Source organism: Branchiostoma belcheri, unplaced genomic scaffold, assembly GCF_001625305.1.
Source record: "Branchiostoma belcheri isolate BF01 breed outbred unplaced genomic scaffold, Haploidv18h27 scaffold6, whole genome shotgun sequence".
Classification (NCBI taxonomy): Eukaryota; Metazoa; Chordata; class Leptocardii; order Amphioxiformes; family Branchiostomatidae; genus Branchiostoma; species Branchiostoma belcheri.
In genome coordinates, this window is record NW_017804242.1 from 4,503,419 (window position 1) to 4,521,795 (window position 18,377).

At 38.4% G+C, this 18,377-nt stretch overlaps 1 protein-coding gene across 2 annotated transcripts; it reads right to left on the bottom strand.

Moving 5' to 3' along the window:
* Positions 1–5,896: 5,896 nt before the first annotated feature.
* Positions 5,897–17,386, bottom strand: LOC109482636 (palmitoyltransferase ZDHHC23-like). 2 transcript variants are annotated; one of them, XM_019785441.1, is made up of 7 exons: positions 17,206–17,386; positions 13,014–13,170; positions 11,016–11,123; positions 10,235–10,456; positions 8,209–8,832; positions 6,910–7,077; positions 5,897–6,268 (listed from the first exon to the last, which is right to left on the bottom strand). In XM_019785441.1, exons 2-7 carry the CDS (start codon positions 13,154–13,156, stop codon positions 6,007–6,009), a joined length of 1,527 nt encoding a protein of 508 aa, XP_019641000.1. In that variant the 5' UTR covers positions 13,157–13,170; positions 17,206–17,386; the 3' UTR covers positions 5,897–6,006. The 2 variants fall into 2 exon arrangements, with proteins under 2 accessions (XP_019641000.1, XP_019641001.1); XM_019785442.1 differs by lacking the exon at positions 11,016–11,123 and having other exon boundaries at positions 17,206–17,385.
* Between the last annotated feature and the right edge of the window lie 991 nt (positions 17,387–18,377).

The following is an 18,377-nucleotide window of genomic DNA, read 5'->3' on the forward strand; positions in this document are numbered from 1 at the left end:
GTGCCAATTTGGCGACTAACCTCTGAGATATGCCATATCCTAGTTGTGTAGTAATTATCATGTTTACCGAAGGAAAACATATCGTCTTTATATGCATTTGTGTACTCCAAACTATCTAATTCTGTATGTTTTTGGACTTAACTGAATTAATTTTTCCCAATAACACTTAGATTAGTTAGAATGTTATAATCCTAAAACCTTGAATTGCTTCACACACTCCATTGAATTAAATGATTGAAAGAATAAATAGCTTATTATGATAATTATGATTGGCTGTGAAAAGTGTATCATGGCCACAGGCTGTATCGCATGCTCTTTCCTAGGTACCGGTGGTGCTACCTCAACAATTGACTAATCTTCTAATTACAAATTCTTGTTGATAAAAACCATCTTATCTGATCCGTAAAAACACTGAAATTAGTAATAACTTAAGACAGGTACATGTATGTTTTAGAAGAGATATGCTTGGGTACACATAATGTATTCAAATTATGATATTGAACACCTTGAATTACAGTAAGGATAACTGTGTAAGTACATTCAATGCCAGTTTTCATGTTACAAGACCCATGTTCTGCAACACATACATGTACTTAACTTGCATTCTAGTATTTATGTTTCTACAGTTAACTCATATTTACTACATTTGCATGGACATGGCCGTGGGCTTGGTTTGACACTGGCAAATACGTATGTGGCCTAGTGATATACGATAAGTAGGTCTGTTCTTGCATAGATAAACATCCATGTATAATTTATTATTTCCTTTAATTGTCACTATGCATTGCTCTGCAGTGACTATTTCCTTTAGCTACACTGATATATGGATTAAATCCTCACATGCATCAATTTGTGTTAGTCCCCCCCTGAAAAGTTTTGTTTTCAATCATACTAGCTGTTTCTTTGGGTACATGTACTTTGAAGAATGTAGAAAAAAAGAATTGCCAAAAGAAGGGAAGTAGGGCTGGAATTACCACTTTCTTGCACCATCAAGGCTTTCAAAGTCAAAGCACAAAATTAAAGAATTCATTGTTTAGTTTACCATGCTCTGTGTGTTCAGAAAGTTGTTCAACCTTCCTTACCGCAAACATTTCACATTGTATCTAGATGACCTTTTTTTTCATTTTTCACATGCGAGCATCAGGTTTAGGGTGCTCAGATGATGTAATCCATATTATCAAATCAGCACGACCTAGTAATCTACCAAAATGACTGACAAACAGAACTATAGCTCTCATGAAAGTTCATCTGTGTTGGTAGTTACATGTTTAAAGTTAAAACGTTTGGTCCAACATAAAACGTTCTCTCACCTTGAGCTTTCAACCAGTCACTCTGGTCTTCTTTACACTTGAAAGAAGCCACGTGACAAGCCTCACTGGGTCAGTCTACTGAGGATTCCAGAGTGACTGGTCGAAAACTCTAGGTGAGAGGACTTTTTGTGTTGGATCAAAAGTTTTAACTTTAAACAAAGAACTATTACATGTATTATATTATATAATAGGTCATGTCCATATTTACTAATTTAGCCATAACAGCAATAAAGGGTAGCAATTTTAGGGCATATACACATCATTTGTGATAATCTTACTTTGGAAACCACACAAATTCCATGACTTAACATGTAGCTTACAGTACACAAAATACATGACATCGTTCACAGCTTGCAAGCAATGCAACAACACAAGGCACTCACTGGCTCTATATGTACCCGTCTATACTATCATCAGCTTTTAGCATAACAGCAGCAATACAATATGGGGATTCTAAGCTTTGACCACATGATACAAAAGGCTGTCACTATCTCAGGGGTTCTAGAGTATACAGTGCAATTTTACGGAATACAGTGCAATGGTTTTAGACTAAGTAATACAGTACAATTTTACGGAACACAGAGCAATCGTATTACTATTAGTATACAGTGCAATTTCACAAGTATACAGTGCAATTTTACTAGTAAAATTTACTAGTAAAATTGTACTGTATACTAATACGATTGTACTGAATTCCGTAGAATTGCACTGTATTCCGTAAAATTGCACTGCATTCCGTAAAATTGCACTGCTTTCCGTAAAATTGCACTATATACTCTGGCACCCCTGCTCTCTGGAATTGGACATTCCATAATGTGCAAGATATGTTCACACAGAAAAAGCTCCGAATGCTATCGAACATGCATGTATGACTAAGGATTGGGTGTCATTTTTTTCATTAGTACTATCAGAATGAGCGTTTAAGTTTAATTCTTGAACGCTACTTGCTTTGATGTTTCCTGCACCCCCTATCAACTCAGCACTGTACTGCAGCGCTGGAACCTACATGTATATCACCTGATTAGTTTTATGAACTACTTTCAACTTTGACACATACCTGTGAAGCTAAAATTCCTAAGCTCCAATGCAAGTTATGCATATATTAACACAACAGTTACCATATTGTCTCTCTATGTTTACTTTAACATGTCATTTTCCATAGCAAATATATATATATTACCTCTTAATCTTAATACTATGGACTTCCTAATATATTATCATGTATACACCAAGGACCTGGCTTTTCATAGTGTTGTTTTTATATATCTACCAGTGCATAGGTAATGATGGTACAGTAATATTTCTTACATTGTGTTTATAGCCCTTTGTCTATGAGTTGCGATAATTATATCACTACCTGTTAAAGCACTGCTGTTAACCCTCTGAATGTTGCCTAATCTTGTTATCAAGAGTGCCAAGTGACTACCTTAGCAGTGTGGAGGTTAAGGTTGATAGATGAGGTTATATTATTCCTATTGGTATCAAAGATCTTAGGCAACACCAATTTAATTTGTTGGTTCTCAGATTCGCCTTTTTCTGATTTGCACAAAAAAAAAATTCAGGCTCTGAATCAACTCAAAAATGATCATGTTTTGCCCCCAACAGTTGAGGGAAGTACTTTTCTTCCTTGTTGTTACAGTTTTTCCGTCTATCAATGCAGTGGTTTGATTAAAAATTCATTGTTTAAATATCAACCCAGCCTTTTGTGTTGACTTCATGGCTCCTATCGTACATGTACCATTTGGGGCTATAATAGGATGCCCAGACCTATTTTTTTTGCCCTGTCGCTTCATATTTTTCTGAAAAAAATCTGAGAACCAACAAATTAAATTGGTGTGGCCTTACTCCTGCCTGTATTTTTGACACTACTTCGAGGTGTTTGGAAATGGTAGTAAGGTTATCTATTTGCCCTGGTTAGAAGTTCGAACAATTTGTGCATGCCGTGTAAAATCTGATAGGGTGCAGAGATGATCTTTGTGTTCTGTTTAATTACTGGTACGTCTTTTATAGATACAGCAATCAGCATTTCTTACAATGCTAGTCCATTAAACAACTTTAAAAAAAAACTCAAAATGCCCCCATCGTTTGCAAGCACAGCATGGTCAAAAAATGAGCCATTTTGCAAATACTGGTCACAGCGAGCAATCTTCATGACTTGTCTATAAGTCTTCTGCATAGAGTTTCTGACTTGCATTAAGTACATCATTTTGTACATTTTTCCAGAAACAGCCTATATTATAAATGCCAAGTCTCATCTAATTCATAGCCTTGAAAGCAGCTGGAAAGAGTAGAAATTGGCCAGAAAGACAGATGCTATACGAGGATGCACTGGAGAGTACATTTTGCCACTCCTGAGCAGACCAACTCCCCTTGTATGTTATGTCTTTCTGGCCAATTTCTGCTCTTTCTAGCTGCTTGCCGGAGCCTGGAAGAGGCTGTCTAGTTCAGTAAGTTGGATGCAGCAGTTCCAACCTGATAGTGCTGTTATATAAAGCTTACTAAGGCAAGTCTACAACTATAGACACTCTGCTTATCCTTTTATTACTACAACTTCACTACTTCTGGGACAGAAGTATTGTTTTGGGCAGCGCTGGTGTAGGGGGAGTTTGTATGTATCTCATCCTTGGGAGCCAGGATTGGAAGTGATGAGTGGGAGATGATGGTTTCAGTTGATTGACAGGGTTGTGGCCCCTATATCGTAGGATGTGGTAAGAGGTTGCCAGGAATGTGTACTATGTAATCATGGTATGAAACATAAACCATGGTGTAATTCTGAAGTTAGGTAGACATGGGTTGGATTTTCTTCTTGTGTTAATAGTATGGAATGAAAGAAAAACTGTTCTCAAAGAGGTAGAAGTTTGAAGAAAGAACAAAATAAAAGGTACAAACAAAACAAGTTCATTTTAAATGGCAGACTGCACATTTCCATCATACAAAAAAGTGCAAATGATTTTATTCAAAAGTGCAACGTTAACAAAACATTCAGTAAAACAAAGACAAGCAGCAGTAGGAAAATAAAACTTTGATATTTAATGAAAATAATCATCAATAAAAATAAAATGTCTTATAAAATGAAAATCATTCATGCTATAATGTTGTGGTCTCTAGTGCAACATGTAATGTCTCTTGTGCTAAGCATGCTATCCTCAAGCTAGGAATGCTGTCTCTAGTGCTATGAGTGCTGTCCCTAGTGCTAGTCATGCTATCATCGTGAAGGGGATGCTGTCTCCAGTGGAATGGGTGCTGTCCTTAGTGCTGAACATGCTATCCTAACACTGGGGATGCTGTCTGTAGTGGAATGGGTGCTGTACCTGCTGTCTGTAGTGGAATGGGTGCTGTCCTTAGTGCTGAACATGCTATCCTCCCGCTATGAATGCTGTCTGAAGTGGAATGGGTGCTGTGCTTAGTGCTAAACATGCCATCTTCATGCTATGAATGCTGTCTGAAGTGGAATGGGTGCTGTCCCTAGTGCTGAACAAAATATCCTCATGCTTAGGATGCTGTCTGTAGCGGAATGGGTGCTGTCCTTAGTGCTGAGCATAATATCCTCATACTAGGGATGCTGTCTGTATTGGAATGGGTGCTGTCCCTAGTGCTGAACATAATATCCTTGTGCTGGCAATGCTGTCTGTAGTGGAATGGGTGCTGTGCCTAGTGCTGAACATGCTATCCTCACACTAGGGATGCTGTCTTTAGTGGAAAAGGTGCTGTCCATAGTGCTGAACATGCATGCTATTCTCTTGCTAGGGAAAAGAGGTTTATTATAGCACATACAAAAAAGTGAAAACACATAATCTGAAAATAAGAGGCTTCGATGTACATTGCACAAGCTGTTTTGGAGAATATGCACATACAAAAAAAATAAATTACATGTGTAATTATGTATCAAATTTTGGAGTTTTTTAAGCTCTGTACCCTTGTATCTTGGGACCAACCATGCTAGACTGGATATTTTGCATTTGGGCCTGCCTTTCTACAAAGTACTGATTTGTTCAGACCTAATTTTATCAGGTTGGTGAATGATTCATGTTCTTTACTCACTATTGTTGTGACAATATCTAATATGTATGTCACAATTATTTAACGTTTGGGACAGCATCCTTAGCAGTAACACCTAATGCCCTGATGAAGATGACAGATGGTCATCCAAACGTCTGCTCTTGTTAAACAAGTGGTTGTGAATGAAGGACTTTGCTATTCAATGTTGTACATTCTGTATTTCAGTGTCAGTATTGGTAGCATGTGGACAGAACATACTGCACCTGCGCAAAATCCGTAATGCATTGTGCATAGCACTTTGGCAAAAGGTCTCATAAAGGTCATATTTGCGCATATAAGGTTAATATCCCGTCTGTCATTTCGAAATGCTATGTTGGAAAAGATACGTCCTGCAACAGACCAAAATTCTGATACAACGCTGACCAAAAATCCAACAAAAACTGTGAAAAATGTAGCCTCCATAGAATGCCAAAAACTGGGAGTTTTGGGGGTCTTGAGTGTCTTTAAGTGCTATTTTCTGATTGCATATAGACAGCATAGCCGGCCTGGTTGAATTACCCCCGTTTAGAAATAGGCTAATCAGAAAACCACCAAACCCCCAGTTCTATAAGCCTGCTACGGAGGCTAGAAAAATGGGTGTTTTGTGCAGGCGCAGTACGTTCTGCCGACGTGCTAGTATTGGTGGCATCAGCTTCCCTCACACCATCTGTACTGCCGCTTTCTCCAGCTTGGGTTTCTGGGTGAACTCCCACCAGTTCTGCACGCAGCCCTTGTCGTACTTGTCGGTGTAGACGCAGAAGCCGCAGCAGCGCACCTTGTAGGTCTTGTTGCGGATGGCGACACGCTCCTCGCGACCCGTCATGTTCCAGGAGATGTTGATGAGCTGGGAGATGAGGATACCTGACATGGCGGTCAGCACCATCATGGTGTAGTAGCAGCAGGTGAAGACTAGGGCAGAACTGAGGAAAGTAGAAAGAACATCCATTATTATTGGCCATTTCTGTTACAACACAGAAATGTGTTGTTCTGTTACAACACAGAAACTAAATTTTAATTAGGCAATTAGGTTATTCTCTAATAACTACGGATAATTAGTAGATATCAATTTGTGCAAACGTACGTTTGTAGCTTTGACAATTATGCACATGAAAATACTTTTATTTCAGTTACTTGCACCAAAGTGCTATATTATAACTTTAAAGATAATTACATTTGGGGCAATAAAATGTGATGACGTCATCCATATGGTCAAAAAAATTATATTCATAACCCTTTTGTACCCAGGTATCAATATTCAGTACAACTAAATTTCTTTCTAAATTTCTTTGTGAGAAAATGATGGAAAGCTAAAATGCCAAATTAGCCAGGGAGGACACCTTAAGACGAGCTGTATGACTGGTGTACAGACATATATTGACCAATCAGATAACAGTACATAACATGGTGGTCAGCACAATCACATTGTAAGACTAGGGCAGAATTGAAGGGTGTGGAAAGAAAATCGTCCACTATTGGCTGCTTCTGATCAAACAAGCCACCTGATTGGTCTATGTAAATGTGCTATCCAATCAAATCAGCATATATGTGCACGATAGCTGACCTGGATGTGCTGTACGCCTGAGGACAGTAGGGGATCCACCTCTTGCTGTACCAGCCAGGACAGGTGCTGTTGAGGGACAGCCAGACCCCATACCCAGCTGACACCATGAACAGCACCAGTGTGAGGAAGAAGCTTCTGTGGTTGTTCTTCCCAACACAGTGGTCAATCCTGAGGACAGATGTTATGATCATAGTTGTGATATACTATTTTCATGTTTACCAAAGGAAAACATTGTTTTTTGCTCTGTTTCTTCTTCTTCCGTTCGAAAAACTGACCTGGTCAATGACCTAAACCAGACTGTCTGTCACCATCATGCCATTCATGGTAACTGGTGTTGGGTTACATCATGTTGCAATTTCATAGCGGGAGTGATTTAGACTCCGGTTACAGCCATATATATGAAATTCAATGTATTTGAGTAAGAATTAACAGAGCAAAGTTTCTTTAAAACTCAAATACAGTGCTCTCCTGTTATTTGCATGGACGATTTGTCAGGGAATTTTATTCCTATAACAGGTTTAGTCCAATAACCTTAGGAGAGTCCACACGACCGACAGGGAGGGGAGGTCAGTTGGTTATGGATGATACTGGGCTGGGGCCAATTGAAACAACCACAAACATGATGTTATTGGTATTTGTATACTCACTTTCACCCACAACTACATACATGTACCATATTCTAATCTTCAAGTCGCATTCAGAAACTCATAATGAACAGGGCTAACATGGAGATAGAAGATCAGACACATTCCACCTTCATAGTGTTGGGCAAAAGCTTACCAAACCTAAAACAACAGTCCAATCAAGGACACCAAAAAGGAACAAAGGACTTCTTTTCACACAATCAGTGATTGGGGGTTCTCACCTGTCCAGAAGGAAGTGACAACAGAGAAAGTGTATGACAATGGAGGGTGCAGGGGTGATAATGAATGAAAAACAATGGACTTCATGCGGATTTGCTGATGCGCAACAAGTTACATGTATTTCTTTCACGTATTTCTGGGTCAGTGTGCCATTGACCTGGAAATATTTTAGTCCAATATCAGGTTAAAGTCATAACAGCTCATGCAATTATGCCATGCAATTTATAATGTAGTGAATGGGAAATGGTTTGGGTTTTCAGAATTTTATGCAGATCCCAGGTTTATGCCAATGTCAGTGATGCAAATAGTTGGTGAGCACTGTACTGGCCAATGTCTTATTTTACCTGGACCTTCTAAAATATGTCAATAATAAGCAAAAAAAAGTAAACTTATAAAATTAGTGAGGTGTGCCTTTAAGTTAGTGTACCATACTTACCATATACAGTGGTGGTCAAGCCTTAAGACACAACGCCTACAGATCATGCAATGTCCAGCTCGGGGTGGCCTGGGCATCTTACACACGTGACACCACAGGTGCCGGTCAGTTACCCTCTGTCCTTCCATATCGATGACCGCATCTTGACCGGCGTCCTTGGTGTCCCTGTTGTTGTTGTTCCCGTTCCTTTGGAGGGGCCTGTTGTTGGTGTGCTGCATAGTGCTGTCATTCTCATAGGGGGCGCTGCTGGACTGTATCAAACTCACATCGCCCGCATCACTCCCGTTTTGCACCGGAGTCGAGCTCCGGAACTGGACGCCGTTTCCTTGCGAGTTGCTGCTCTCTTCGTGTGGCGGATCTTTCACCCCGTTCTTTGGGAAGTTGTGTTTACTGTCAGTTCCTACGGTATTTCCGGTGATGAAGCCGGGGTTTTGTTTCGCGGACGTCAGCGCGGCGAGCATGGAGAACATCAGACCGGTGAGGAGACATGTTTCCGCGGACGTCACAATGCCGAGAGGGACCACCAGGCGGACGTACAGCGAGTAAAGGTAACCCACGGACACCAGACCCCAGCTCAGGAAGAAAGGCCCGCTTTGGCGTATTTTGATATATCGGAAATAGTACCTGCGAAAACATGATTATCAGACATTTTTTTCAAATATCATTCTTTTTTATCATTTCATGTTAAGTAAAATGAACACAGATGGCAAACAAGAAAACTGATAAACCAAGTACTCAGGGACATATCGTTAAAACTCCTTGGTTATGCTACTTGTGGGACAGATGAATGTAGAAAAGCTGTATAAAACAAAAAAAAATAAAAACAGGTAATAATGATATATATGGTATGTTTCTATACAAGTCTAGCCAGAATACATCCAGATAGATTTGAGAAAGAGCGTCTAATTAATACATGTAAGTTTAGTTACATGTAGTTCTGTATCTGTATCGGTATAGCCGGTACAACTGCCCTTCGGCATAACACACCAGCCTTAGTTAGCAAACTAGTTTGAAAAGTATGCAAAGTAAACAGGCTATCTCTTCTAAATATTCCGCTTACATTTATGATTATAACTGCAAACTGAGTCCAACAGCCTGGCTATATCTTTAATATTTCGGATTCATTTTCAAAGAGCGCCTTAAGGACGGATTTCTATCTGGCTGGAGGCAAAAGATAAATAGCTTTAAAAAACTTGAGACATACTCAAAAATAAAAAAGAACTTTCACATCGAGAACTATCTCCTTTCTGTTCAAAACAAATCCTTTATAGTTAATACCACAAAATTAAGAATCGGAGCACACTGCCTAGAGATTGAAAAAGGCAGACACAACAATATACCAGCCAGTCAGAGATTATGTCCTACGTGCAAAGATGGAGTTGAAGACGAATATCATTTTCTGATGACATGCCCCACATACGACGAAGAGAGACGCAAATTAATGCAGATGATCCGATGTAAGACTACTAAAACATTACCCAACACATCTAGAGAGACGTTCCATGTACTTATGTCATGTCCAGACACATTTTCTGTATATATAGGTCAATACATTTATAATGCCATGCAAAAAAGACATCTTAGAATAGCTGTATAAGTAGAGTCACTGAATTTTTTATCAACTACATGTATATAGTATAGCGTTTCGTAGCATTTGTATGTAGAATCTTAACATTCCTGGCAAGTAATTTAGTATACACTGTTTAGTAGCCATAGAACATGTTTAGTATAATTAGGTACAACTGCTCACTGTACCCCTCATGTGTATAGTCTAGCGTAATGTAGAATGTACATGTAGAGTCGAAATATTCTCTAGCCAGTAGCTATTTATAATACTCTGTCAGATACAATGTCCGTTGACCATATATATAGCATTATGTTAGACACATACCAACTAGTAATCTTATTATTTGCCATACATTGTACCCGTGACAATCGTTGTGCAATAAACTTTGACTATCTTTTTAGACTATATCGAAAAATGTCTAGCTGTTACCCCTGTGAGGACACAATGGACCCTTCCTACCTAATGAGGAAGATGGGGAGGAGGACCAGTACCACTGCTGTCAGCAGGGGGTGGATAGCAGCAATGTTGAGGGACAGTGGCACCAGGATGAGGGGTGGGATGACCTGGGGGTTGACTTGTTTGGCCCCCCTGCCTGAACACCAGGGGATGCGCAGTCTGTCCTCCAGGGTCATGTATAGGGCCTCGTAGTTACTCGTCGGAACTTTCTGTCTTTTGAACACCCTGGAAAAATATTCATGTCTCCATGTTATATTACATATATACAAAACATCACAACTTTATTGCATTTTATGGATTATATATTGTGGTTAAAATATTTTTCATACCATGATTACACAACTTACACATTCCTGGCAACCTTATATACTATATCCTACCACCAAGGCCATACCGAGTCACAACCCTGCCAATCAACTGAAACCCAATCTCTGCCTGCTCGTTTCCAATCCTCCACACTCAGGATAAGATAAATGTACAAATGTACTAGACTACTGTGATGTACATGTAAGTACCAACCCCCCCCCCCTTCCCAAAACCAGCGCTACCAAAATAATACTTCTGTGTAGAACATAATTAAATGAATTACCACTGCACTGTAAGAACCACTTATCAAGGTCTGTATCTTAAGTACCATCAATGCAGAAAGTTTCCTGGTGGTTTTGTTTCCTCTTTCCAAATGTTTCAGTCATAAAAAGTCCATCAGTCTGAAACTGAAAGAAAACAAACTGAAATAAAAATTTAAAACAAAGGGAAAAAGACAGGATTATGTGTGTTTATCCACCTGGGCGAGTGTTGGATGTGGGAGTGGTTGTGGAGCTTCGTCCCTTCCTTGTAGTTCCTGTAAAATTCCTGGTAGTTCCAGGCTGACACCACGCGATGTTTGCGCTTCCTGTAAGGACATGTAGTTATTAACTAAGGCCACATCAATTTAATTTGTTGGTTCTCGGATATTTTCAGAAAAAAAATGAAGCGACAGGGCAGAAAAAAATAGAAATAAAAACAGGTCTAGGCATCCTATTATAGCCCATAGGAGCCATGATTACCATAGGAGCCATGAAGTCAACACAAAAGGCTGGGTTAATATTTAAACAATGAATTTTGAACTTTTAATCAAACCACTGCATGGATAGATGGAAAAACTGTAACAAATAGGAAGAAAAGGACTTTCCTCAACTGTTGGGGGCAACATATGAGCATAGAGATATTTGATTTGATTCAGAACCATAATCTTTTTTTTTTTGCAAATCAGAAAAAAAAGAAGAGGCGAATCTGAGAATCAACAAATTAAATTAGTGTGGCCTAAGGGACCATCAAAAAAGTGGTTCTTACATAGAGGTGGTCACTTGTACAGGTTTTTACTGTTTCTGGAGTATTACATGACATTGTATAATATGCAGATTGGCCCGGGTCATCCGGATCCGTGGATCAAATGAATATCTCCATATCAGATCTAAAAAATAAGAATCAGAAACTTTTCACGATAATCTGAAAGATAAACAAAAAAAAGATGAAACGTGGTAAACATGAAATGTTAGGTGGGATGAAATGAGATACTTTTAGTACAACAAAACATAATCATGACAAAATCTGTGGTTATACAATGTACTATGAAATTGCCCCTATAATCATTCATGTTACATAACTTTCTATAGAGGCAAACCAACATAATCTACAAATATATAAACAGGAACAGAACAAGGCTTTCAAACAGTTTAAAAGAACCTTACCAAATCCCCAATGCAGTACTAGAATTTTTGCATGCAGTCAGGAAGTTAGGAGTATCTTCCCATACAGAAAGGGTGACTATGACTAGCTACAAGGCCTGTTGTCACTCAAATGACATCAGCCCCCATTTCACTGACTAAAATAGATGTGTTTTAACTGTTCTCCTATCCTCCATACAAAAGCCTCATGAATTTTTGACGACGTATCGGCATAAAGAGCATTGATTTGGAGATACGCATGGTGAAATATCAATGTGTTGAGGATTCAATAACTGCAGCGATACAATATGTACATGCATGTACATTTGAAAACAAATTCTTTTATTGCTTGGAGGCAATTGTTGTAGTTTTGTTTTTTGAAATGTTGAGAAGAACCTACTATGTAGGTATGAAGCAGAGATCGAAATAAACAGGAAATAAAGATTTTGTGAAGTTCCATTTAGAAATTTCAGAAACAAATGTGCCTCAAAACAGAGCCGTTTTAAAATCTCTTTTCAGCAAAGATTGGCTATTCTACTTTGACATTAAGGGTAATATTTCAAAAATCATACAAAGAAAGAACAGTAAAAGTGGGATACAAACACAGAAATACAAATACAGAGTCAACTAGAATGAAATGTTTTACTTCACAGAAATAAGGCATTGAAATTTTCACTACTTCTACTAGATCTAAATTTGACTCAACACTTCAGTTAGAAAGTACAAAATTGTACTATTACAAATGGGTATTGATAGTATCTTGTTAATTGATAACTTTATTGAAAATTCCTACCCGAAGGCTAATTGCAACTAAAAAGGATAAAAAGGACACTGAAAGAGTGTACAAAATAACTTCAAAATAGATTCATAATAACACAAGGTATTGTCTAAAACTATACTTGTAGCTACATGTAAGTCTAAAACTATACGTCTGAAAGGTTTGACTTCTCTTTTGTAAACCATGGAAGACAATGTCCTACCTTTTCCAAAATCTGTGGGTTTTGAGTATTAGTTAAAAGAGGAATTTTTTTCTTTGTTTGTAAGTTAAGAGAAATTTGGATAAATTGTAAAGTTACCTGTCAGCAGCAGCGTCCAGAGCCTCACAGTCACAGAAGGACATGAGCAGGTGACTGCGCTCGCCCTGTGTGTTGATGTACTCACAGCAGCACAGCCCCTCCCCCTCCCCCTCCTCCTCCCAACTCTGCTGCTGGGACGCCATCTTCTCCGCTTCAGCTACAACAAGGATGGAGATGTTTAGACTTCTGGAAAGCATTGGCAGGGTTTATGTCATGTATACTGCAATAATTTGTATCATTGTATCATAGTATTCTGATTATTGCTCATACAATTTGTTGGTATTACAACATGGTCTAATAATAATTTGTTTCATACCATGATTTCTGGCGACCTCCTACCACATCCTACCACCCAGGGCTTGCAACCCTGTCAATCAACTGAATCACAATCTCTACCTTCTCACTTTCATACTCGCTGCTTAAGTTTAACTTAATGATACATACAAACTCCTTTATTCAGTGTGGCCCCAAAACAAAATTACAATCATTATCAATTGTAACAAGGAAAATCGTAGATTTTGTACCTCCGGGTATTGTAATGTATGTTGCAGAATGTTGGGTGCATGTTGGGACTGTTCTTTGAATTAACTAGTGAATTCGCGCGAATACCATTTTTTTCGAAAAGTTTCGAAATGTTTGTAATTGGCTAAATGATGTGTGAAATCACTAATCCCCCCTAGCCGACTGGAGCCCAAAAATAGAAAGGACAGGAGGCATCCCGTGGCGAATCTGGCTGCCCGACCCTCAGCGACCAGCGATAATGTAAACAAACACAGTAACGGGTGTCCGAGACACGAAAAGGAAATACAAATAATCTTACGCCCCAAAACACATATACAATAAAACAAAAAAAACCTGCACCATCTACAGCCCATTAACAGAAGATACACCGAGTCCCGAGAAGGTCTGAGACAGTATACCACGGTATTCAGTAAGCCGAAAACATCCGAAATTGCGCAAGAGGGCGTTGACCCCTGACCCATTGGCCCACCCGGAAGTTCGTTGGCTGCGACCCGCGCGATCCCACCAGGCACGAGACGTTGATTGACGGCACATGTGGTTCACATCTGAACAGTTTCAAAGAATGCTGACACCCCTCTGTGTGAAAGGTCAGATCAGTGGTCGCGACCTCAATGGTGATTATACATGCAAAGGTCAAAAGCTGAGGCCCGACCAACACTGAAAGGGGTGTCCATCGGCGGTCTAAACGCATCATTTTCACGCACTAAAACACACATACTAAAAAACCAAAACAACGTGCACCATCTACAGCCCAACAGCAAAACGTATACCAAGTCCCAGACATATCCGTCCACCCAAACGCGAGAAACGGGTGCGAACGCAATTTTCGTCTTCCCTCACAAAACCTCCGCGCTCGGGATATACATCCCTACCCGGAGGTAATAAAGGGATACATGGCTACACAAATTTTCAAAATATTTTGCATGCTACAAAAAACAATTAATCAATCATGAAAAATTACCCCCGGTCAATATCATGGCAAACACCAACAGGTCATATAGAATCTAAACAACTTCATACATTTCATAGACATTAAAAAACACAACTTATTGACATATGAGGACAAGGAATCATGTATCCAAGTTAGAAGTAATAGAATACCGTTCCAAAGTTTCCATCCAGTTCGTCCAGACTTGTTTATCCAGATACGATGTTCCTGCATTGCTAACTTGTGTAAACGTCCTCTCCACTTCTCAGAATGATTACTCATTAGTCCAGCTACTAATTAGGTTAAATTTCTCATTTCTCCTATCAACTGGTCTGAATGACATTTTATCTCCAGCGAATGCAAAATGAGAAGCTTATCATTGGACCCATACTAAAAATGGAACCGGCAAGGACTGCACCAAAAATAGTTTCAAGATCACATTTTCCACACGAAGTAACGTTATTAGAGTCTGAAGGAATTTTTCTGAAGTACTGTACTTTAATGCAGCAACTTTTGTGTTGGCTTTATTTTCATGTTTTTTCCAAGTGACATCTTACCTTGAAATAATTTAACACTGCAAATATGTACACATCTAACACTGCACTCAATTTTTTTCTGTAGGTGCATGCAACAACTTGCACCCAAATATATTCATACTAGTAGGTTTATGCAATGACATTCTATCAGTTCTATCACAACGTCCTTGGTTTATGTATGTAAAATGTTAAATGTAGCGTATTCTTAACATCTAAGTGTCAGAAAAATGATAAAATCATTTAGTACTAGACACCAAGTACTTTTCTTTAGAAATGACATTCTAATTTTATTTTATTTCATATGGTGCACCCGAAAATTTTTTTGTGCACCCAATTTTTCATCTTGGAAAACTGAATTTCGAGCCCAACTTGCTTGCCGGGCAACCTAGCACCAGACTAGTAATAATATATTAAGTCTTGCACAGATACCATGACTTACGCAGTGAGAGTGGGTATTTGAAACCTGCATGAAACCCAGTGGGACTGATATTTGGCACCGACTGGCGCCGTGTGTCAACTCTGGGATCCATTAATACAATAAATATTTCATTCTGCTGGGGGTAGATATCATCATATCAGCCAATATTGCACAGTAAACTTACTAAAGGCCAACAACTCAAACTTTGACTCTATATTTCAATGTCACAGCCCTTAACTTCAAGAAAAAGTACTGGAGTATACGTATTGCTTTGGAAAGTTCATACTATGTGACATGAAAACTAATTGTGGTTCATGACATCATCATGTGCAAAATTTCCAGAGGATCTAGCTATACATGTAGCTATGCAGACAGAATTCTAGGCCACATTCCAAACTCTAGTATGAACTATAATATCAAAGGATGAAAATATCTATTAGGCCTAGGAAAAAAAAAATTAGGGTCGGTACTCGTAGGTAGCTAGGGATTATCTTTTTTTTTCTTTTCTTTCTTTTTTAGACTTCAGTGCTATCTTAATAGGGGTCCAACTTATACAATACAGTTTAACAAAGTAAAACTTGCATGAGGACACTTTTATTTTCAATGTCAATGTTAGAAAACCAATTGTACAACATTTTATCACTCAGGTGTCCGATCATGAACCTAGAAAAGGTTGATCAGCTTGAAAAAAAATGTCTCTTGCAGGGTTCCACCCAAAAAAATGTTTTTTAAGGGTTGGCAGTGAGTCTATGGTCGGTCGGGAAACAGGAAACACAACATTTTTTTTCTAGGCTTTAGATACATTGCTAGATCATTTTGACAAGGTCAGGCCATTGATTAAATTATATAACAAATGGTACTCCACAGTCACACATAGATCACATGCTGCTGGATTAGTGATGCCCTTGAGTTGCACGTTTTGCACGTTCCTGTTGATGTAATCACCCACGTGTAAAAGATTGGCAGTGAAAAAGGTGTCTTTAAACTTTTAAGCTCTACAGAATTTGCCTCTCATAGTCATAATGCTGGAAAAAGCATTTCAGAGGGTCAAGATTTTAACAACAATTCAGGATTTGAAATACCCTGAATTATGCAATGTGCAAAATGCATGTATGATTTTCAAGATTTTCAAACAAAAATATTTTGAATGTGCAATTTTGCATGAAGAAAATACCGATTATACAGTCAAACTTGTATATAAAATTATAACTTTTAGTATATTTTTGGTCTTTCATAATATAAACTCCTAGATACTGTTGCAGGCTATGTTGCACGTAAATTTTTCAAAATGCAAAATTTTTGCCAACCTGCAAATTATTTTCCAGATATACGTGAAAAAAAGTATATATTTCAAGCCCTGATTTAAGACCACTGTTAAACCAAACAAAATCTGTTTAAATCTCTAAACATCATAGAAGGATTGCTTACATGTTAATCCTTTTAATCTAATTTAGTAAGCACAAACACGGGCCACCCTCTACATCGCGTGCTGCTAGTCAAGAGTATAATCCAATTTTCCAATTTGTAACATCACATCATAAAAATTATTCTGCACATATTGATCATTTACAGTATTTTCATATGATCATAAATTTACAATTGTTCGAACTCTAAAATTTACTTGTGGTATGAAAAAGTTCTCTTTACACTGATTATTTTCAAACGTTACATATTATTGCATGTACTCAATAATTATTATTCACGTAAAAAAATCCACATCTGAAACAGGTGGGGTGGGGAGGGGGGCGAACGCACTAGGACAGGGATATCTCCTACTTAATTACTTACCATGTCATCTTTGCATAGCTCGTTGATTTCTTTAGAATCGATGGTTCTTCTTAAGTCCACAGGATCTCGATATGTGGGTGATAAGACGCAATTTCAAGACATTTTTTCGTCTTTTTTTCCTCCTAGATATTTCACGTTGCCTTGGCTATGGCTAATATTACCCACAATGCACCAGCAGGTCTTCCCCAACATGGGCATGACGTCATACATAAACATGTCCCGTTTTGGGGACATTTTTTTCGGACTCTTCAAAAAATGAAAGAAAACAACATAACTCAAAATACAAATACATGGCAAAGCTGATTTAAGATATCACGGGTTGTCTTTCAATGTTGATGAGATTTTTGTAACTCAAATGCCTTGGCGAATTCATTGCTTTAGAAACCAAAAGTAAAGGTGTTTTAACATGTCAGAAGACAAAAAGTTGGAAAAGCCGCGAAAGCCGGTAAAATAAATAATAAAAGAAATTTTTTAATGCGTTGATGACATTTTCCCAAGTAGCTGTTAAACCTCCTTGGTAATGTTAGATATCTTCTGTGTTAAAAATGCCTGCAGTTTTGATGAGAAATCATCTTTGATATTGACTTCTGTTATTTTCATATATTTGGTCATAAACAGACTAACGTTACTATTAATATGTTTGGTTCATAATCCGGGCAAGCAATATTTCGCTGCGTGTCAAGGGCGACACTATGCGGTTAGAAAGAGAATGGCATCCTGTAACATATTGCTGATTGCCAATACAATTTTACATTGGATATCTAAGAGCGACTTCTAATAACCAATGACTATAAAATCGTCATAGATTGTTCAAAGTTTCACCGGCAACATGGCAGTGAGTGGGAGAATTCGAGACTGCGTTCAGCTTGATTATGGAGCTAAGGCCACACCAAGTAAATTTTATGGATGACGTCCTTTGAAGACCCTAAATCTAATGCGAGAGGGCGAATAAAAAACAAGAAGGGCCCTAAAAAACAAGATGCCTAGATTAGAAATATACTAAGAGATGACAAATGTTAGGACACAAATTGAATGAGGTGACACAGTGTAACAAGCAAGAAGTCATTTTTTCATCATCAAAACAGCAATAAATCAGGTGGAACAGCAGTTGTCATCCTGTCATGTTTTTTTCATTACATTTTTGCAGGCCTACAGAAACAAAGCATGTGCTC

Excerpts from the sequence above, each read along its gene's own strand:
- LOC109482636 (XM_019785441.1), bottom strand. The coding sequence starts at position 13,156 with ATGGCGTCCCAGCAGCAGAGTTGGGAGGAGGAGGGGGAGGGGGAGGGG. Across the intron at positions 10,457-11,015 it reads CACATCCAACACTCGCCCAG|GGTGTTCAAAAGACAGAAAG; the intron begins GTGGATAAACAC and ends ATATTTTTCCAG. Across the intron at positions 7,078-8,208 it reads CTTGACCACCACTGTATATG|GATTGACCACTGTGTTGGGA; the intron begins GTAAGTATGGTA and ends ATCTGTCCTCAG.